Source organism: Heptranchias perlo, chromosome 1, assembly GCF_035084215.1.
Source record: "Heptranchias perlo isolate sHepPer1 chromosome 1, sHepPer1.hap1, whole genome shotgun sequence".
NCBI lineage: Eukaryota > Metazoa > Chordata > Chondrichthyes > Hexanchiformes > Hexanchidae > Heptranchias > Heptranchias perlo.
This window is the reverse complement of record NC_090325.1, coordinates 22,914,908-22,937,376: the sequence shown is the minus strand read 5'-3', so window position 1 is coordinate 22,937,376 and position 22,469 is coordinate 22,914,908. Positions and strand designations below refer to the sequence as shown.

Sequence of the window (22,469 nt, the reverse complement as noted above, 5' to 3'; positions counted from 1 at the left end):
CAGGAGACTGAACAGACTGGGACTGGAAGTTTTCAGTTAGGTAAATTTACCTTATCTCCCATTTCCTGATCCGCTGTGTGAACACAAGCAAGCGTAGAATGAGAAAAACACCATTGGGTTGACGAAACTTGTTGCTTCTACTGAAAAATGGCTCTGACAACCTCCAATTTACCTTACCCAGAATTCTATCCAATTTATTTAATCTCCCAATGGAAATTTTGTTAAGTCTTAACCTGCCCCTCAAAAGCAGAAGGGAACACTGAATATCTATCCAACCGTATAACCTACATGCCTCATTCATGAGTATGACATGTCTTATGACCCAACAGCTCAGGAACACAAGAACATAAGAAATAGGAGCAGGAGTAGGCCAATCGGCCCCTCGAGCCTGCTCCGCCATTCAATAAGATCATGGCTGATCTGATCCTAACCTCAAATCTAAATTCATGTCCAATTTCCTGCCCGCTCCCCGTAACCCCTAATTCCCTTTACTTCTAGGAAACTGTCTATTTCTGTCTTAAATTTATTCAATGATGTAGCTTCCACAGCTTCCTGGGGCAGCAAATTCCACAGACCTACCACCCTCTGAGTGAAGAAGTTTCTCCTCATCTCAGTTTTGAAAGAGCAGCCCCTTATTCTAAGATTATGCCCCCTAGTTCTAGTTTCACCCATCCTTGGGAACATCCTTACCGCATCCACCCAATCAAGCCCCTTCACAATCTTATATGTTTCAATAAGATCGCCTCTCATTCTTCTGAACTCCAATGAGTAGAGTCCCAATCTACTCAACCTCTCCTCATATGTCCGCCCCCTCATCCCCGGGATTAACCGAGTGAACCTTCTTTGTACTGCCTCGAGAGTAAGTATGTCTTTTCTTAAGTATGGAGACCAAAACTGTATGCAGTATTCCAGGTGCGGTCTCACCAATACCTTATATAACTGCAGCAATACCTCCCTGTTTTTATATTCTATCCCCCTAGCAATAAACGCCAAAATTCCGTTGGCCTTCTTGATCACCTGCTCCACCTGCATACTAACTTTTTGATTTTCTTGCACTAGGACCCCCAGATCCCTTTGTACTGCAGTACTTTCCAGTTTCTCGCCTTTCCAGTTTCTCGCCTTGCTCTCTGATTTTTCCTGCCAAAGTGCATAACCTCACATTTTCCAATATTGTATTGCATCTGCCAAATCTCGGCCCACTCACCCAGTCTGTCTATATCCCCTTGTAGGTTTTTAATGTCCTCCTCACTCTCTACTTTCCCTCCCATCTTTGTATCATCTGCAACCCTTGATATGTTACACTCGGTCCCCTCCTCCAAATCGTTAATATAGATTGTAAAGAGTTGGGGACCCAGCACCGACCCCTGCGGAACACCACTGGCTACTGGTTGCCAGTCCGAGAATGAACCCTTTATCCCAACTCTCCGCTTCCTGTTAGATAACCAATCCTCCACCCATGCCAGAATATTACCCCCAATCCAGTGATTCCTTATCTTGAGCAATAATCTTTTATGTGGCACCTTGTCGAAAGCCTTCTGGAAGTCTAAATACACTACATCCACTGGTTCCCCTTTATCCACCCTGTACGTTATGTCCTCAAAGAACTCAAGCAAATTTGTCAGGCATGACTTCCCCTTCGTAAAGCCATGCTGACTTTGTCCTATTAAATTATGTTTATCCAAATGTTCCGCTACTGTCTCCTTAATAATAGACTCCAAAATTTTACCCACCACAGATGTTAGGCTAACTGGTCTATAATTTCCAGCCTTCTGCCTACTACCCTTTTTAAATAAGGGTGTTACATTAGCTGTTTTCCAATCTGCCGGGACCTTTGCCGAGTCCAGAGAATTTTGGAAAATTATTACCAAAGCATCCACAATCCCTACTGCCACTTCCCTCGAATATAAGCCATCAGGTCCAGGGGATTTATCCGCCTTGAGTCCCATTAATTTACTGAGTACCAATTCCTTAGTGATTTTAATCGTATTTAGCTCCTCCCCATCTCGAGCCCCCTGTTTGTCCAGTGTTGGGATATTCTTAGTGTCCTCTACCGTAAAGAACAACAAGTTCCATAGATTATTTGATCATACTTACCCTAATAACTTTCAATCCCATTCCTAATAAAGCAATAATTTATCTCACTCTTCTTCAGCATTGACAGTTCCTTTCCCCCCCCCCCCCCCCCCGCCAAGGGTGTGTCCACTATTCTGTGGGACAGAATACATCCCTTCCAGTTTTGAGATTTCCTGAGGAGCGGAGGTACACTGCCTCAGTGCTCTGGAGTGGAACTGATGACAAAATGCAGGCCAGTCTTTTCTGGAAATGGAGGTATAAAACCACTGTTAAAGACTTGCCCCTGATGCATGTTCCTTTAAAAGGGATGGGTCTGGCCTGTTTTTTTTAAATGAGGAGAATCAGGCAGCATATCTGCTACACGTTCAACTTAAACATAACTGTTCTACAGCACTGCAACACTGCTTTCTATCTCACCTTCATCATTTCTTTGGACAGATCTCTCATGGTGGCTTGAATTTCAGGGATTTTTACTAAATTCTGCATGGCTTTCATCACATCTGTGCTCTTCTCTAAGGCACCTGTGACTCTCGCTATAGCTGTGAAGAGAAGGGGAAAAAAAATTGAAAACTGAAGACAGCAGTAAATTACTATAATTTTATTGTAAGGATAAAGCCAGCAACTACAAGCCAGTCAGTTTAACCTTGGTGGTGGGGAAACTTTTAGAAATGATAATCCGGGACAAAATTAACAGTCACTTGGACAAGTGTGGATTAATAAAGGAAAGGTAGTGAACAGTGAGGAGAATGGTGATAGATTTCAAGAGGACAGAGACAGGCTGGTGGAATGGCTGCCACATAGCAGATGAAATTCAACGCAGAAAAGTGTGAAGTGATACATTTCGGTAGGAAGAATGAGTAGAGGCAATATAAACTAAAGGGTACAATTCTAAAAGGGGTGCAGGAACAGAGAGATCTGGGGGTATATGTGCACAAATCGTTGAAGGTGGCAGGACAGGTCGAGAAAGCAGTTAAAGAAGCATACGGGATCCTGGGCTTTATAAATAGAGGCATAGAGTACAAAAGCAAGAAGGTTATGATGAACCTTTATAAAACACTGGTTCGGCCACAACTGGAGTATTGTGTCCAGTTCTGGGCACTGCACTTTAGGAAAGATGTGAATGCCTTAAGAGAGGGTGCAGAAGAGATTTACTAGAATGATTCCAGGGACGAGGGACTTCAGTAATGTGGATAGCTGGGGTTGTCCTCCTTAGAGCAGAGAAGGTTGAGAGGAGATTTGATAGAGATATTCAAAATCGTGAAGGGTCTGGACAGAGTGGATAGAGAGAAACTGTTCCCATTGGCGGAGGGGTCAAGTGCCAGAGGACATAGATTTAAGGTGATTGGCAACAGAACCAAAGGCGACATGAGAAAAAACGTTTTTACACAGCGAGTGGCTGTGATCTGGAATGCACTGCCTGAGGGGGTGGTGGAGGCAGATTCAATCATGGCTTTTAAAAGGGAATTGGATAAGTACTTGAAGGGAAAAAATTTGCTGGGCTATGGGGATAGGGGCTAGCTGGGTTGCTCTTGCAGAGATCCGGCATGGACTCGATGGGCTGAAATGCGGACCTCCTTCCGTGCTGTAACCTTTCTACGATTCTATTCTATGATTTCATGATGACTTCAACAGCACTGCAAAAGCTGCAAGGCGCAGCCATTTTGAGCAGAAACATTCCAGCAGTAGCCCAATCTACATATAAATAATTTAAAAGAACACTGGGCCCAAACATGTGGTGGATCTAAAGATATATCTTACAACAAAGGAGCCAAAATGTGTTTGGAGGACTTGGATAAGTTAATTTAAGTAAAGGCACTTGTAATGATCCTGAAGGATGGCACTGTGGGAAGGTGGAGTAGTGGTGCCCAACACTCCTGGGGAAGGGGAGGCGGAGTTTGGGCCTACAAGGCAAAAAGCCCTGAAGGAAGAGAGGCAGGAAGTGAAGTGCTATTGCAGTTGCTGATCTTATACCATTGTTACCAATCATTAAATACGCTCTATCGGATTATCAGAGACCTTCCTTTTTGTTCTTTCCTCCCTGCTCCTTTCTCCCCACCCTTTCCCTGGCTCTGTACTTGCTTAAAAACTGTTTAATCTTCAACTTCTTCCAGTTCTGAAGAAAGGTCATCGACCTGAAACGTCAACTCTGTTTCTCTCTCCACAGATGCCGCCTGACTTGCTGAGTATTTCTGGCATTCTCTGTTTTTATTTCAGATTTCCAGCAGCCGCAGTATTTTGCTTTTGATTAAATACGCTCTGTTTTATACACCTAATCATGTACGGAGTTTTGTGTGGAGGAAATTGAAGATTCTCTTATCCAACTCTTACATCGCAAAAAATTAAGAGTTTTGCATCTTCGTATATATTTCGTCACCATGTATATATAGGTGTGGCAGTTATACACCTTTTAGAAACTGGATACAATTTATATACTGGATCTTATAGCCAGGGCTGGAGGCAGCAAATGTGGAATGATGCACAATCCTATATGCCAGCCCCTTAAACCCACTGGTACATACATTTCTAGTAGATACCAGTGGCATGCTACCCTGGAAATTGTGAATTTTTACATTAAAGAAGTTATTCTGATAAGACACTTTTCTTGAAAAATAAATTTTAGGAAAAAATAAGTGGGTTTGGCCACAATGAACTGACCAGACTACTATTTCTCCAAAACCTACCTGAATGGGTATTCTCTCCTTCACAGAGACAATGCACCCCTCAGTTCAGAGGCACTCCTTTCTCCAGTTGAAAGGGGCACTCTCCCTTCTAATGCCCAGTTCACAGAAGCATGCTTTATCTTTGATGATCTTCTCACTGCTCATCACGTCTGCAGGTCCTAAATGATGTGACTTCTTCAGTCCAGGAGTGGGCAGGAATGGCTCATCTATTGCGAAACCAGGAACTTCCACTTGTAACCATAGCAGAGTGTGCTCCCCAGAGTGAAACAACATACATCAGATACAAGCTGCAGCCAGGACAGGCAGTGAGATCATCACCAGGGAGCAGAGCAATATGTGGGGGGTTAGTAAAAACTGGGTGGCAGAATGACAAAAAAAAACTATATTCAGTGGGAAGGGAAACTATATATTTTTTTTAAAAGGCCATCAGCAACTGCTTCTTATAAAACACTCCACTTTCATTTTTGGTCAGATTTGAAACCTTTTGGGTGATACTTGGAAATAAATAGCAATTCTAAAGTAATTTACTCTATGTTTACGAACAGTTAGATTATGTTACATCCTGATGTACAATATTTCACTACTTTCTGAATTACTCACTGAATATTCTGAGGGATGTTGTATTCTTTCTTTTAAAATTAGCTATCTGAGATAATGTTTTGGAGAAAATTGTACTGTGGTTTGTGATTCTTGAGCATAATTCCCCACTATATAATAAACATTGTTCTTAAAACCCTATGAGTGGAATATGAGTACGTAAACACTACATTCTTAATTGCCCTCAAATGGCCTAGCAAGCCACTCAGTTGTACAATCTCGCTACGAAAAGTCATAATAAGAATAAAACCGGACAGACCACCCGGCATCGGACCACTAGGCACTGGACACGACAAAGGCAAACCAAACCCAGTTGACTCTGCAAAGTCCTCCTCACTAACATCTGGGGACTTGTGCCAAAATTGGGAGAGCTGTCCCACAGTCTAATCAAGCAACAGCCTGAAAGCCATACTCACATAATCATACCTTTCAGCCAATGTACCAGACTCTTTCATCACCATTCCCTGGGTATATCCTGTCCCACCGGCAGGATAGACCCACCAGAGGTGGCGGTACAGTGATATACAGTCAGGAGGGAGTGGCCCTGGGGGTCCTCAACATTGACTCCGGATCCCATGAAATCTTATGGCATCAGGTCAAACATGGGCAAGGAAACCTCCTGCTGATTACCACCTACGGCCCTCCATCAGCTGATGAATCAGTCCTCCTCCATGTTGAACACCACTTGGAGGAAGCACTGAGGGTAGCAAGGGCACAGAATGTACTCTGGGTGGGGGACTTCCATGTCCATCACCAAGAGTAGCTTGGTAGCACCACTAGTGACCGAGCTGGCCGAATCCTGAAGGGCACAGTTGCCAGATTGGGCCTGCAGCAGGTGGTGAACAAACCAACATGAGGGAAAAACCTACTTGACCTCGTCCTCACCAAACTACCTGTTGCAGATGCATCTGTCCATGGCAGTATTGGTAGGAGTGACCACTGCACAGTCCTTGCGGAGACGAAGTCCCGTCTTCGCACTGAGGACACCATCCAACGTGTTATGTGGCACTACCAGTGTGCTAAATGGGATAGATTCAGAACAGATCTAGCAGCTCAAAACTGGGCATCCATGACGCGCTGTGGGCCATCAGCAGCAGCAGATTTGTATTCCAGCACAATCTGCATCCTCATGGCCCGGCATATTCCTCACTCTATCATTACCAACAAGCCCGGGGATCAACCCTGGTTCAATGAGTAGTGTAGAAGAGCATGCCAGGAGCCGTACCAGGCATACCTAAAAATGAGGTGCCAACCTTATGAAGCTACAACACAGGACTACATGCATGCTAAACAGCAGAAGCAACATGCTATAGACAGAGCTAAGCGATTCCACAACCAACGGATCAGATCAAAGCTCTGCAGTCCTGCAACATCCAGTCGTGAATGGTAGTGGACAATTAAACAAATAACGGGAGGAAGGGGGTCTGTAAACATCCCCATCCTCCAGACGTAGTAGTTGAAGAGGAGAGTTGTGAAATATTGGATAAGGTAAACATAACGAGAGAGGAAGCCAGGGAGGAAATAGCGGATGCTCTGAGGATCATTTTCCAATCCTCACTAGATACAGGGGAGGTACCGGAGGACTGCAAACGTAGTACCATTGTTTAAAAAGGGTACGAGAGAAAGGCCGAACAATTAGAGGCTGGTCAGTTTTACCTCGGTGGTGGGAAAACTATTAGAATCAATACAGAGATAGGATAAACTGTCACTTGGAAAGGCATGGTTTAATCAGGGATAGTCAGCATGGATTTGTTCAGGGAAGTCATGTCTGACAAATTTGCTTGAGTTCTTTGAGGACATAACGTACAGGGTGGATAAAGGGGAACCAGTGGACGTAGTGTATTTAGACTTCCAGAAGACATTCGACAAGGTGCCACATAAAAGATTATTGCTCAAGATAAAGAATCACTGGATTGGGGGTAATATTCTGGCATGGGTGGAGGATTGGTTATCTAATAGGAAGCAGAGAGTTGGGATAAATGGTTCATTCTCGGACTGGCAACCAGTAGCCAGTGGTGTTCCGCAGGGGTCGGTGCTGGGACCCCAACTATTTACAATCTATATTAACGATTTGGAGGAGGGGACCGAGTGTAGCATATCAAAGTTTGCAGATGATACAAAGATGGGAGGGAAAGTAGAGAGTGAGGAGGACATAAAAAACCTACAAGGGGATATAGACAGGCTGGGTGAGTGGGCGGAGATTTGGCAGATGCAATACAATATTGGAAAATGTGAGGTTATGCACTTTGGCAGGAAAAATCAGAGAGCAAGGCGAGAAACTGGAAAGGCGAGAAACTGGAAAGTACTGCAGTACAAAGGGATCTGGGGGTCCTAGTGCAAGAAAATCAAAAAGTTAGTTTGCAGGTGCAGCAGGTGATCAAAAAGGCCAACGGAATGTTGGCATTTATTGCTAGGGGGATAGAATATAAAAACAGGGAGGTATTGCTGCAGTTATATAGGATATTGGTGAGGCCGCACCTGGAATACTGCATACAGTTTTGGTGTCCATACTTAAGAAAATACATACTTGCTCTCGAGGCAGTACAAAGGAGGTTCACTCGGTTAATCCCAGGGATGAGGGGGCGGACATATGAGGAGAGGTTGAGTAGATTGGGACTCTACTCATTGGAGTTCAGAAGAATGAGAGGCGATCTTATTGAAACATATAAGATTGTGAAGGGGCTTGATCGGGTGGATGCTGTGAGGATGTTCCCAAGGATGGGTGAAACTAGAACTAGGGGGCATAATCTTAGACTAAGGGGCTGCTCCTTCAAAACTGAGATGAGGGGATACTTTTTCACTCAGAGGGTGGTGGGTCTGTGGCATTTGCTGCCCCAGGAAGCTGTGGAAGCTACATCATTGAATAAATTTAAAACAGAAATAGACAGTTTCCTAGAAGTAAAGGGAATTAGGGGTTACGGGGAGCGGGCAGGAAATTGGACATGAATTTAGATTTGAGGTTGGGATCAGATCAGCCATGATCTTATTGAATGGCGGAGCAGGCTCGAAGGGCCGATTGGCCTACTCCTGCTCCTATTTCTTATGTTCTTACAAATCTGACTGAATTCTTTGAGGAAGTGACAAGGAGGATTGATGAGGGTAATGCAGTGGATGTTGTCTACATGGATTTTAGTAAGGCATTTGACAAGGTCCCACATGGCAGACTGGTCAGAAAGGTAAAAGTCCATGGGATACAGGGAAATGTAGCGAATTGGATCCAAAATTGGCTCAGTGAAGGAAATAAAGGGTAAAAGTCGATGTTCCAGTACAGCTACAACACTGGCATCTACCCGACAATGTGGAAAATTGCCCAGGTATGTCCTGTCCACAAAAAGCAGGACAAATCCAATCCAGCCAATTACCACCCCATCAGTCTACTCTCAATCATCAGCAAAGTGATGGAAGGTGTCGTCGACAGTGCTATCAAGCGGCACTTACTCACCAATAACCTGCTCACCGATGCTCAGTTTGGGTTCTGCCAGGACCACTCGGCGCCAGACCTCATTACACCCTTGGTCCAAACATGGACAAAAGAGCTGAATTCCAGAGGTGAGGTGAGAGTGACTGCCCTTGACATCAAGGTAGCATTTGAACGAGTGTGGCACCAAGGCGCCCTAGTAAAATTGAAGTCAACGGGAATCAGGGGGTAAACTCTCCAGTGGCTGGAGTCATACCTAGCACAAAGGAAGATGGTAGTGTTTGTTGGAGGCCAATCATCTCAGCCCCAGGGCATTGCTGCAGGAGTTCCTCAGGGCAGTGTCCTAGGCCCAACCATCTTCAGCTGCTTCATCAATGACCTTCCCTCCATCACAAGGTCAGAAATGGGGACGTTCGCTGATGATTGCACTGTGTTCAGTTCCATTCGCAACCCCTCAAATAACGAAGCAGTCCGAGCCCGCATGCAGTAAGACCTGGACAACATCATGCTTGGGCTCATAAGTGGCAAGTAACATTCGCGCCAGACAAGTGCCAGGCAATGACCATCTCCAACAAGAGAAAGTCTAACCACCTCCCCTTGACATTCAACGGCATTACCATCGCCGAATCCCCCACCATCAACATCTTGGGGGTCACCATTGACCAGAAACTTAACTGGACCAGCCATATAAATACTGTGGTCATGAGAGCAGGTCAGAGGCTGGGTATTCTGTGGCGAGTAACTCACCTCCTGACTCCCCAAAGCCTTTCCACTATCTACAAGGCACATGTCAGGAGTGCGATGGAATACTCTCTACTTGCCTGGATGAGTGCAGCTCCAACAACACTCTAGAAGCTCGACACCATCCAGGACAAAGCAGCCCGCTTGATTGGCACCCCATCTACCACCCTAAACATTCACTCCCTTCACCACCGGCACACTGTGGCTGCAGTGTGTACCATCCACAGGATGCACTGCAGCAACTCGGCAAGGCTTCTTCGACAGCACCTCCCACCTAGAAGGACAAGGGCAGCAGGCACATGGGAACACCACCACCTGTATGTTCCCCTCCAAGTCACACACCATCCCAACTTGGATATATATCGCCGTTCCTTCATCGTCACTGGGTCAAAATCCTGGAACTCCCTTCCTAACAGCACTGCGGGAGAACCTTCACCACATGGACTGCAGCGGTTCAAGAAGGCGGCTCACCACCACCTTCTCAAGGGCAATAGTGATGGGCAGTAAATGATGGCCTTGCCAACGATGCCCACATCCCATGAACGAATAAAAACAGACTCTATGGACAAAGATATTACAAGTTTGAACTTTATCATTAAGTCAATGAGATGTTTCCTTTAGTAAATCACAGAGTTACAGCTTCAACTAATTTATAGAAAAATGCCAGTAATGAAGAGAAGCCATACTATAATTGCTAATATAGGGGACGTCTTTTACTCAATGGCCTTTTATGTTGGTCACTAATGACCTGAGTACATGCTACACAGTACAGGATTAAAAAAAGCATCTAAATCTAGACCTGTCTGCACACAGCTACACACATTAGACCTCAGGGAGTAAAATAACTCGGATTTTACCTATTCTGTTCTAAAATTTACCTGCCCTGCCAACAAAACGAAAGCTGGTTAAAGCTGTCTCTCTTATTCTACTGAAACAGTTTGACATTATCATGCTCTTCGCTACAATTCAACTGCTTTGAGTTTATTTAGGTTTTCACAAAAAACACAAGCTTGTCTTTAATATTTTCATTACACTTCAATTAGTCATGGAAAATTACTGCCTCCTGATATTTCCATCATCATCATTTTGGAATACTTAGAGGCCCTTATTTAGAAACCAGGGCCAAAATTATAGCAAAGGAACAGGAGTAGGCCATTCAGCCCCTCGTGCCTGCTCCGCCATTTGATAAGACCATGGCTGATACCTTTGGTTGCCAAAAAGCTATCTATCTCACATTTAAATTTAGCAATTGAGCTATTATCAATTGCCGTTTGCAGAAGAGAGTTCCAAACTTCTACCACCCTTTGTGTGTAGAAATGTTTTCTAATCTCACTCCTGAAAGGTCTGGCTCTAATTTTTAGACTGTGCCCCCCTACTCCTAGAATCCCCAGCCAGCGGAAATAGTTTCTCTCTATCCATCCTATCCGTTCCCCTTAATATCTTATAAACTTCGATCAGATCACCCCTTAACCTTCTAAACTCTAGAGAATACAACCCCAATTTGTGTAATCTCTCCTCGTAACTTAATCCTTGAGGTCTGGGTATCATTCTTGTAAACCTACACTGCACTCCCTCCAAGGCCAATATGTCCTTCCGAAGGTGCGGTGCCCAGAACTGCTCACAGTACTCCAGGTGCAGTCTAACCAGGGTTTTGTATAGCTGCAGCATAACCTCTGCCCCCTTGTACTCCAGTCCTCTAGATATAAAGGCCAGCATTCCATTAGCCTTAATGATGATTTTCTGCACCTGTTCATGACACTTCAATGATCTTTGTACCTGAACCCCAAGTCCCTTTGGACATCCACTGTTTTTAACTGCTCAGGCACATTGTATTGTTTATTTCATTAAATGGGGTGAACTACAGCTAATTTTAAAATGTGAAAATTAATATAACAAAAAAAAGCATAAAAATAAAGTTACTTAAGAATTTAATAGTTAATGTCCAATCCAGCCTAGTCTGATTGGAGAATTGGGTCATATGAGATTCAGTTTTGGCAGTTTTAATCCAGTTCCTGGTTGGAATGGGCCCACCGTACAAACCACAAGCATTTCACTGGAATTCCAGTGACAATACTAACTACTTACCTAGTTGGTTCTTCATGCTCATAAGGACTGAGTTCATTTGGGCTTTCGATGCATACAGCTTGCCTACAGCCTTACGTGACCGTACAATTTCTTTAGCTAATATAGTGCACACATCCTTTTGGCCCTTCTTCGCAGCATCTTTCACGGACCTCTTGACTTTTTCCTCTTCTCTTTGAATATCTAACAAAAAGATAGGGAAGAAAAAGAAAAGGAGCATTAAGAAAAGAACATGCATTTATATAGTGCTGTACCATGTTTCCCAGGATGCCTCAACAGGCTTCACATTCAACAAATTACAGTGAAGTGCAGTCTTTGCTGCTGTGTGGTGAACCAGGCAGACGTTTTGCGCACAAGAACTGAGACTAAAATTCTCAGGCTTTTGTTCAAATCCCTCCATGGCCTCACCGTTCCCTAGCCCTGTAACCTCCTCCAGCTCGACAACATTCCGAGAACTCTGCGCTCCTCCAATTCCGGCCTTATGCGCATCTCCGATTTTCTTCGTTCCATCATTGGCGGCCGTGCCTTCAGCTGCCTAGGCCCTAAACTCTGGAATTTCCTCGCTAAACCTCTCCACCTCCTTTAAGGCGCTCCTTAAAACCTACCTCTTTGACCAAGCTTTTGGTCACCTATCCTAATATCTCCTTATGTGGCTCAGTGTCAAATTTTGTCACCCAGCTCTACCTCACCACCACCTCTCACATCCCCTCCACTGCCTCTGATTTGTTACGCTGCTTGTGCGACATCCAGTTTTGGATAAGCAAAAATTTGCTCTAACTACATAGCGGGAAGACTGAAGCCATTGTCTTCGGTCCCCGCCACAAGCTCCATTCCATAGCCACCGACTCCTTCCCTCTCCCTGGCCACTGCCTGAGGCTGAACCAGACCGTTCGCTACATTGCCGTCCTATTTGACCCCGAGATGAGCTTCCGACCCTATATCCTCTCCATCACCAAGGCTGCCTACTTCCACCTCTGAAACATCGCACATCTCCGTTTCTGCCTCAGCTCGTCTACCGCTGAAACCTCCACCCATGCTTTTAGAGTCATAGAGTCATACAGCACGGATAGAGGCCCTTCAGCCCATCGTGTCCGCGCCGGCCATCAAGCCCTGTCTACTCTAATCCCATATTCCAGCATTTGGTCCGTAGCCTTGTATGCTATGGCATTTCAAGTGCTCATCCAAATGCTTCTTGAATGTTGTGAGGGTTCCTGCCTCCACAACCCTTTCAGGCAGTGAGTTCCAGACTCCAACCACCCTCTGGGTGAAAAAGTTCTTTCTCAAATCCCCTCTAAACCTCCCGCCTTTTACCTTGAATCTATGTCCCCTTGTTATAGAACCCTCAACGAAGGGAAAAAGCTCCTTAGTATCCATCCTATCTGTGCCCCTCATAATTTTGTTACCTTTGGACTCGACTATTCCAATGCTCTCCTGGCCGGCATCCCACCTTGCACCCTCCGTAAACTTGAGCTCATCCAAAACTCTGCTACCCGTAACCTAACTCGCACCAAGTCCCATTCATCCATCACCCCTGTGCTTGCTGACCTACATTGGCACCCAGTCTGGCAATGCCTCGATTTTAAAATTCTCATCCTTGTTTTCAAATCCTTCCATGGCCTCGTCCCTCCCTATCTATAGAACCTCCTCCAGTCCTACAAAACTCCAAGATCTCCGCGTTCCTCCAATTCTGACATATTACACATCCACGATTTTCATCGCTCCACCACTGGCGGCCATGCTTTCAGCTGCCTAGGCCCTAAGCTGTGGAATTCCCTCCCTAAACCTCTCTGCCTCTCTATCTCTCTCTCTCCTCCTTTAAGACACTTCTTAAAACCTACCTCTTTGACCGAGCTTTTGGTCACCCATCCTAATATCTCCTTATGTGGCTCGGTGTCTAGTTTTATTTGATAACGCTCCTGTGAAGTGTCTTGGAACGTTAAAGGGGCTTCATAAATGCAAGTTGCTGTTGTTGACTCAGAGATGACAGTGCTACCCTGAGCCAAGCTGCAAATACTAAGATACCTGCATATAGAAACTTATAATTTGTATGGTTTAATGAGACCAAAAATTTATCATTTGTTTCTTTCAAAGAATTTGCAAAAATGAAGACTAACGCGCACAGAAAAAATATGCAAAACTGGCCAAAGGCATGGAGAAGCGATGCGACCTCCGATTGAACCAAAGCATATCCTGCCCACACAAGTGCTTTTCCACCAAGGGTCACTGGACAGCAATCAGGAGTGGAAATCTTGTACAACTGTTTCCCTCTTCCTAACCAGGGGCACTGAAACCAATTGCATTACTCCACCACCACCCCAGCTAACTCAGTTCAAGCCAGTGAATGAACCTGTGACCTTCCTGATCTGTATGGCTTGGACAATGAGGAAGCCATTATCATATCCTTAAAAAATCTGTAAGAATTCTGATTACAGACTGACTGTAGATCTTTGGTTTGTTGCTCTAGGGATTGAGCGGTGATCTTTGATGACTCAGTTATCCCTTAACTGGGCTGGTCTCTGAACAAACATAGATAGTTGGTGAAGGTGACTCAGGACTTCCAATTTTTATTGTCTCATCTTTGCTAACACCGGGAATCAGGAGCTTCCTTTGTTTTAGCTTTCTACATTTATAACTTGTATCTGTTTCATTCCTTTTATTTAGATGCAGAATGGGATACCCAATTTATAAGAACAAAATATGGTGCAAGGAATAGCTAATCGGCCCCTCCAGCTCATTCCAACAATATTTCTTGTCCAGTTTATTCTAATTCCGGATGATGCCAAAGGACTGGAGGATTGCAAATGTTACACCCCTGTTCAAAGATGGGGAGGGGGGTAAACCCGGCAATTACAGGCCAGTCAGCCTAACGTTGCTGGTGGGGAAACTTTTAGAGACAATAATCCAGGACAAAATAAATTGGCACTTGGAAAAGTAAGCAGAAAGTCAGCACAGATTTGTTAAAGGAAAATCATGTTTGACTAACTTGACTGAGTTCTTTGATGAAGTAACAGAGAGGGTTGATAAGGGTAGTAAGGTTGATGTTGTGTATATGGACTTTCAAAAGACATTTAATAAAGTTCCACATAAGAGGTTAGTGTGCAAAATTAAAGCACATGGGATTGGGGGTAATATACTGGCATGGATTGAAAATTGGTTAACAGACAGGAAACAGAGAGTAGGAATAAATGGGTCTTTTTCGGGGTGGCAGGCAGTGACTAGTGGGGTACCGCAGGGATCAGTGTTTGGGCCCCAGCTATTCACAGTATATATCAATGATTTGGATGTGGGAACCAAATATAATATTTCCAAGTTTGCTGACAACACAAAACTAGGTGGGATCGTGAGTTGTGAGGAGGATGCAAAGAGGCTTCAAGGTGATTTAGACAAGTTGAGTGAGTGAGCAAATACATGGCAGATGCAGTATAATGTGGATAAACGTGAAGTTATCCACTTTGGAAGGAAAAACAGAAAGGCAGAGTATTATTTAAATGGTGATAGATTGGAGAATGTTGTTGTACAAAGGGACCTGGGGTGTCCTTGTGCACCAGTCACCGAAAGCAAATATACAGGTGCAGCAAGCAGTTAGGAAGGCAACTGGAATGTTGGCCTTCACTGCAGGAGGATTTGAGTATAGGAGCACGGATGTCTTACTGCAGTTATGCAAGGCCTTGGTGAGACCACACCTGGAGTATTGTGAGCAGTTTTGGTCTCCTTACCCAAGAAAGGATATACTTGCCATGGAGGTAGTGCAGCGAAGGTTCACCAGATTGATTCCTGGGATGGCAGGACTGTGGGATGAGGAGAGATTGGGTCGACTCAGCCTGTATTCACTCGAGTTTAGAAGAATGAGAGGGGATCTCATTGAAACATATAAAATTCTGACAGAGCTAGACAGACTGGATGCAGGGAGGATGTTCCTCCTGGCAGGGGGGGGGGGTGTCCAGAACAAGGGGTCACAGTCTCAGGATACAGGGTAGAACATTTAGGACTGAGATGAGGAGAAATTTCTTCACTCAGAGGGTAATGAACCTGTGGAATTCTCTACCACAGAAGGCTGTGGAGGCCAAGTCACTGAATATATTTAAGAAAGAGCTAGGTAGATTTCTAGACACAAAAGGCATCAAGGGGTATGGGGAGAGAGCAGGAATATGGTATTGAGATAGAGGATCAGCCATGATCATATTGAATGGCGGAGCAGGCTTGAAGGGCCAAATGGCCTACTCCTGCTCCTATTTTCTATGTTTCTATGTTAGCAAAATTAAAGCCCATGGGACTAAAGGGGCAGTGGATACAAAATTGGCGAGGGGACAGAAAGCAGAGAGTAGTGGTGAATGGTTGTTTTTCAGACTGGAGGGAAGTATACAGTGGTGTTCTCCAGGGGTTAGTATTAGGACCACTGCTCTTTCTGATATATATTAATGACCTGGACTTAAGTATAGAGGGTATAATTTCAAAGTTTGCAGATGACACGAAATTTGGAAATGTAGTAAACAATATGGAGGATATTAACAGACTTTATGAGGTTGACAGACTGGTGAAATGGGCAGACACATGGCAGATGAAATTTAACACAGAGAAGTGTGAAGTGATGCATTTTAGTAGGAAGAATGAGAGGCAATATAAACTAAACGGTACAATTTTAAAGAGGGTGCAGGAACTGAGAGACCTGGGGGTGCACATACACAAATCTTTGAAGGTGGCAGGACAAGTTGAGAAGGCTGTTAGAAAAGCATATGGGATCCTGGGCTTTAATTATAGAGGCACAGAGTACAAAAGCAAGGAAGTTATGCTGAACCTTTATAAAACACTGATTAGGCCTCAGCTGGAGTACTGAGTTCAATTCTGGGCACCACACTTTAGGAAGAATGTCATGGCCTTAGAGAGGGTGCAGAAGAGATTTACTAGAATGGTGTCAGGGATGAGGGACGTCAGTTATGTGGAGAGAATGGAGAAGCTGGAGTTGTTCTCCTTAGAACAGAGAAGGTTAAGGGGAGATTTGATATAGCTGTTCAATATCATGAACGGTTTTGACAGAGTAAATAAGGAGAAACTGTTTCCAGTGGCAGAAGGTTGGTAACCAGAGGATACAGATTTAAGGTGATCGGCAAAAGAGCCAGAGGCGACATGAGAAACCATTCTTTTTTAACACAGTGAGTTGTAATGGTCTGGAATGCACTGCCTGAAAGGGAGATGGAAGCAGATTCAATAGTAACTGTCAAAAGAGAATTGGATAAATACTTGAAGGGAAAACATTTAGAGGGCTATGGGGAAAGAATAGGGGAATGGGACTAATTGGATAGCTCTGACAAAGATGGGCCGAATGGCCTCCTCCTGTGCTGTACCTACTATGACACTATGAATTATAGAAATGCAAGAGAACTGAAGACAGTGGCACATCCCTTTCAGAAAGCATGCTGTCACCAGGCTTGATTAGCATATTTGCTTTAGGGAATAAAACCACACTTTGCCAATATGCTTTAATGTTGTGCAACATCTTTATACAATACCTTAAAATTGCTGCCAACATAATCAAAGCTTGGAAAGACAAAGTTATATTTTATTTGTATTGCTGGCAGATTGTTCTTAATGAAAGCATCTGGATTTGTGTTTAGAAATTTCATAGGCCCTACCATTATGTTTCACTAAAAATCTGCTGACAAATTCGGTGAGAAATCCTATGGCAATAGTTTTCCTCAACACTTTACACAGTATATGCTGCATCAAATATTTAACTGAGCTACGTAACAGAAAAATAAAATCTTTACTTTTACTTACCTCGGATTTGTCTGTCAATCACTCTCATTTCCTTCCTTATTTTTAATGACCATTCTGTGACCTAATCAAAGCCAAATTATAACAGTATTAAAACCAAGTAACATTTATTTTCCATGTTGCTTTAACGGCTGCAGAAATGCCACCTTAACTTGTGAATGGAAACAAACAGATGCGTTTCAGAACTCCTACCACATTGAAACAAGATTCAGGGGAGGTGAAGGACAATGTGCAGAGCTCTCATTAATGGAAACACAGGCATGCTTTTCAGCACACTGCTTTGCTATCCTCTTCATAAGCATTTAAGTCATGACTTTAAAAATTTTGATGTTTCCCATTTATTTTGCATTCCAAGGCCTCACACAAGCCTGCTGTTATGAGTTACTAGAGTGTGTGGGTTGGGATGATTCCTGTTTCGACTTCCCGGTGGGGAAGCAGTTGGTCTCTGCTCAGCAACTTGCCTCAACGACACAACCGAGATACAGTACTCTGTAGGAAGAATCGTGTGTGCAAACTCTCAACCTATCATTGTATTTACTTAACAAGTATTTTAAAAACAATGCAATGCCCAATATGGCAATGATAATATACTTTAATGAAAGTACAAGGAATAAACAGTGTTTCCTAATGTTGGAAGCAATGAGATGCAGTCAAACAAAATTTGAAATTACTAGTGTCACTGGTTATATTATTAAAACACCATTCAAAATTTTAGGCCTGAAAAAAATTCTAGATTTGGAAGGTTTTACTTGGAGCCCTATTTTCCCATACATGGCATAACACAGATTTTTGCTACCCTTATTAAAACAAATTAAGAAAGAACTTGCATTTATGTAGCGCTTTTCACAACCTCAGGGACATCCCAAAGCGTTTTACAGCAAATGAAGTACTTTTGAAGTGTAGTCACTGTTGTAGTGTAGGGAAACGCGGCAGCCAATTTGCGCACAGCAAGGTCCCACAAACAGCAATGAGATAATTGACCAGATAATAATATTTTACTATGCTAAAAGGTGCTATACAAATGAAAGTTGTTGTTGTTGCGCTGTTGGTTGAGGGATAAATAATGGCTATTTTTACCTGTCCCTTTCTATAAGTTTAAACAATCTTTTTAAACAGTGGCTATTAATATACTTCGCTGGAAACCGGGTGTGAGGAACTCTTGAGTTTGACAGAGTTGAAATTTACATCTCAAAGGTTAATAAGTGGAGCTACTGATAATTGAACTGTCTCCCCCTATTAAGATCAGTAACCCCTCCAAGTAATTTTCGTAAACACAGATAATCCCCATTTATGATGGAAAGTCGTAGGGTATGAATATATTCCACAAGTAGATTGAATGAGTCAGTTATAGTTGCAATAGCTGGATCACTACATCTACATATCCACCCCCTCCAAGCTCTTCAATTAATACCTTGTTTCTTTTAATTCTTCACAGTTTATGTCTCTTGAAAGTCTAACCAATAGCTACCATTTCTTACCCATATGATTAGTCCTTTGTCATACATTAATGCTCTTGGTCTATCTCCTATGACCTCAGCGGAACTCACCTCAAACTCCCTCATTTTCTTCAGTGAGATGGGTATCTGATACAGATGAAAACCCGTCATAATGTTTAAGAGTCTCCAAACCAAGCTACAAAGAAATTCAGAGGTAGAGGTAGGAATCACACATCATTTACCCAAATCCAGAGAGCTTAGATGCAGATTAGCAAGAGTAAAGACTTAGGGACCATTAAGGGTATTAAAGAGTACTGTTGGGGTTTAACTAACAAAAACCATGCAGGCTAGCAGCACAGAGCACTGCTAAGCTTCCCACTAAATAAGTCACAGGCTTGCAGGGTTATTTGAAATAGTGTGGAAAGAATCCCAGATTCCAATGATAGTTCTCTCTCTCCAGGTCCCATTAATGAGCCAAGCTGGCCAGTCAATCATCAACAGTGCCACGGATGACATGACCTCCATTGCTAAAGCAGCCTCCAAGAAGCTTTATTTTTCCCTCTTTCATCTTAAAGACTTTTCCCCTGAACAACTATTAACCTTCCATAAAATCCAAGTGCATCTAGGACCTCAAACTGTGGAACCCTTTTTCTTTCTCAGTCTTTCCTTTGTCCTAAAATCCTCAGGATGTTAAGACCCAGGCTTGGCATCGCCTAAACAGTACTTCTTGATTTACTTCATCTCTTTTACTCTTCTTAACCTTGATGTCCCGTATTTAAGGGCCTTAACCTTTCACCGTAGTTTCTCAACAAAAGAAAAACCTCAAATGTGCTTCCAGATACAACCTGGATTGGGAAGAGCAAAATGTATGACTGTGTTGTTGCACAGTTTTCAGTTTAAGTGGAAATAGTGAGATAGTTTCACATGACCACCATTATGCTTTATTGAAATCCTCATCACAGCACTAGTGCTTAAGATTTGGATCTGAGGGTGTCAGTAGGAGACTCTGGCCTCTGGAATGATCTCAGTAGTGTAGAGAAAGGACTAATTTTAAAGACATAACCTGATCTGGTCAGTATCAGTTGGTTGTTCAGTCAACCTCAGAAAAAAAACAATTAGACACACTATAACTAATGGTAAATTTGCATGAGCTTATTTATTTTCATCTGATTTGTTTATAAAGTACTGAATCCAAATCAGAATCAACCAAAAGTGACTTTCCTTGATGGGTTAGCCAGTAAGCACAATTTCTACAGCGGTTCAAGAAGCCAGCTCACCATCACTTTCTCAAGGGCAACTCAGGATGGGCAATAAATGCTGGCCTTGCCAATGATCCCCATATCCCAAGAATATATAAATATAAATATATATATATATATATATATATATATATATCTATCTATATATATATATATACACATACATACACATACAATATGAAACTAGTCAGCAGTGGGTTTTAGATTTAGGACAGGAGTTAATAACAGTGAGACTGTCATTAGTACAGAGCAATGACAATAGCTTTAGCCTATCAACGAGAAATATGTCATTTTTTTTTATTCGTTCATGGGATGTGGGCGTCGCTGGCAAGGCCAGCATTTAATGCCCTTCCCTAATTGCCCTTAAGAAGGTGGTGGTGAGCTGCCTTAGTGAACCGTTGAAGTCCGTGTAGTGAAGGTTCTCCCACAGTGCTGTTAGGTAGGGAGTTCCAGGATTTTGACCCAGCAACACCTGACAAGCAGCCCCCATTTTCTGTGACTTTTTTTTTATAACCAACAATACAAACTCCTTTGTTATATTGCAAAATATAATAATCCTAGATTTATTCGTGTCAATGTCTTCACAAATTATATCACTGTCTTTCCTCCATGGTCAGACCCTAGAAACAATACCCAAAAGATATGGGGAAGAAAAATTTATCACTGAATAATGAATCATCAGAAGCACATTTGTTAATGCAGTGTATCTTGCATCAGAGTCATAACAGACAGGGAGACATTTTATCTAAACAGTTTGAAGTACATTCTTTATCCACATTAAGTTTTTTCTCCGATCTTTTTCCTTAATTGACCTTGGTTATTATCTGGTTTTTCACCTCTCCCAGGAGATTACATGGCTCCGGGCAGGAGGGAGTGTCTGTATCGTGATGCACAATTATATGGGATAGGCCAGACTGGAGTTCCACCCTACATACACTACATGTCCAAAACTCCACCACCCACATCTTACCCACATGAGCTATTTGCATCTGTCTTTACCAAGGAAGAAGATGCTGCCAGAGTCTCAGTAAAGGAAGATGTAGTTGAGATACTGGATGGGCTAAAAATTGATAAAGGTACTAGAAAAGCTAGCTGTACTTAAAGTAGATAAGTCACCCGGTCCAGATGGGATGCATCCTAGGAAGGGTGGAAATTGCGGAGGTACTGGCCATAATCATCCAAACATCCTTAGATACATAGGTAGTGCCAGAAGACTGGAGAATTGCAAATGTTGACCCTTGTTCAAAAAAGGGTGTAAGGATAAACCCAGCAACTACAGGCCAGTCAGTTTAACTTCGGTGGTGGGGGAACTTTTAGAAACAATAATCCAGGACAGAATTAGCAGTCACTTGGACAAGTATAGATTGATTAGGGAAAGCCAGCACAGATTTATTAAAGGCAAATCGTGTTTAACTAACTTGACAGAGTTTTTTGAGAAGGTAACAGAGAGGGTAGATGAGGGCAATGCAGTTGATGTGGTGCGTATGGACTTTCAAAAAGCATTTGATAAAGTGCCGCATAATAGGTCTGTCATCAAGATTGAATCCTATGGAATAAAGGGGGCAGTAGCAACATGGATTCATGGCTAAGTAACAGGAAACAGAGTAATGGTGAACAGTTGTTTTTCAGACTGGAGGGAGGTGTACAGTGGTGTTCCCCAGGAATCGGTACTAGGACCACTGCTTTTCTTGGGTGTACAGGGCACAATTTCCAAATTTGCAGAAGACACAAAACTTGGAAGTGTAGTGAACAGTGAGGAGGATAGTGATAGGCTTCAAGAGGATATAGACAGGCTGCTGGAATGGGCGGACATGTGGCAGATGAAATTTAAAGCAGAAAAATGCAAAGTGATACATTTTGGTAGGAAGAACGTGGAGCGACAATATAAACTAGAGGGCACAATTCTAAAAGGGGTACAGGAACAGAGAGATCTGGGGGTATATGTGCACAAATTGTTGAAGGTGACAGGGCAGGTTGAGAAAGTGGTTAAAAAAGCATACGGGATCCTGGGCTTTATAGAGGCATAGAGTACAAAAGCAAGGAATTCATGATGAACCTTTATAAAACACTGGTTCGACCACAACTGGAGTGTTGTGTCCAGTTCTGGGCACCACACTTTGGGAAAGATGTGAAGGCCTTAGAGAGGGTGCGGAGAAGATGTATTAGAATGAATACAGGAACGAGGGACTTTAGTTATGTGGACAGACTGGAGAAGCTGGGGTTGTTCTTCTTGGAGTAGAGAAGATTGAGAGGAGATTTGATAGAGGCATTTAAAATCATGGAGGTTCTAGGCCGAAAAGATAGAGAGAAACTGTTCCCATTGGTGGAAGGGACAAGAACCAGAAGACACAGATTTAAGGTGACTGGCAAAAGAACCAAAGGTGACATGAGGAGAAACTTTTTTACACAG

The 22,469-nt window shown here is 43.2% G+C and overlaps 1 protein-coding gene across 3 annotated transcripts in view; it reads right to left on the bottom strand.

Moving 5' to 3' along the window:
- Positions 1–22,469, bottom strand: part of rnf103 (ring finger protein 103) — an 80,615-nt gene that overhangs the window by 3,475 nt on the left and 54,671 nt on the right. For 2 of the 3 annotated variants that reach the window (XM_067982263.1, XM_067982257.1), the window contains 3 exons: positions 17,368–17,428; positions 11,596–11,775; positions 2,491–2,612 (listed from right to left, as the gene is read on the bottom strand). In XM_067982263.1, the coding sequence (XP_067838364.1) occupies positions 2,491–2,612; positions 11,596–11,775; positions 17,368–17,428 (363 nt within the window). Of the gene's footprint in view, positions 1–2,490; positions 2,613–11,595; positions 11,776–17,367; positions 17,429–18,911; positions 18,997–22,469 lie in introns of all 3 variants that reach the window. The other variant, XM_067982249.1, reaches the window with a different exon arrangement.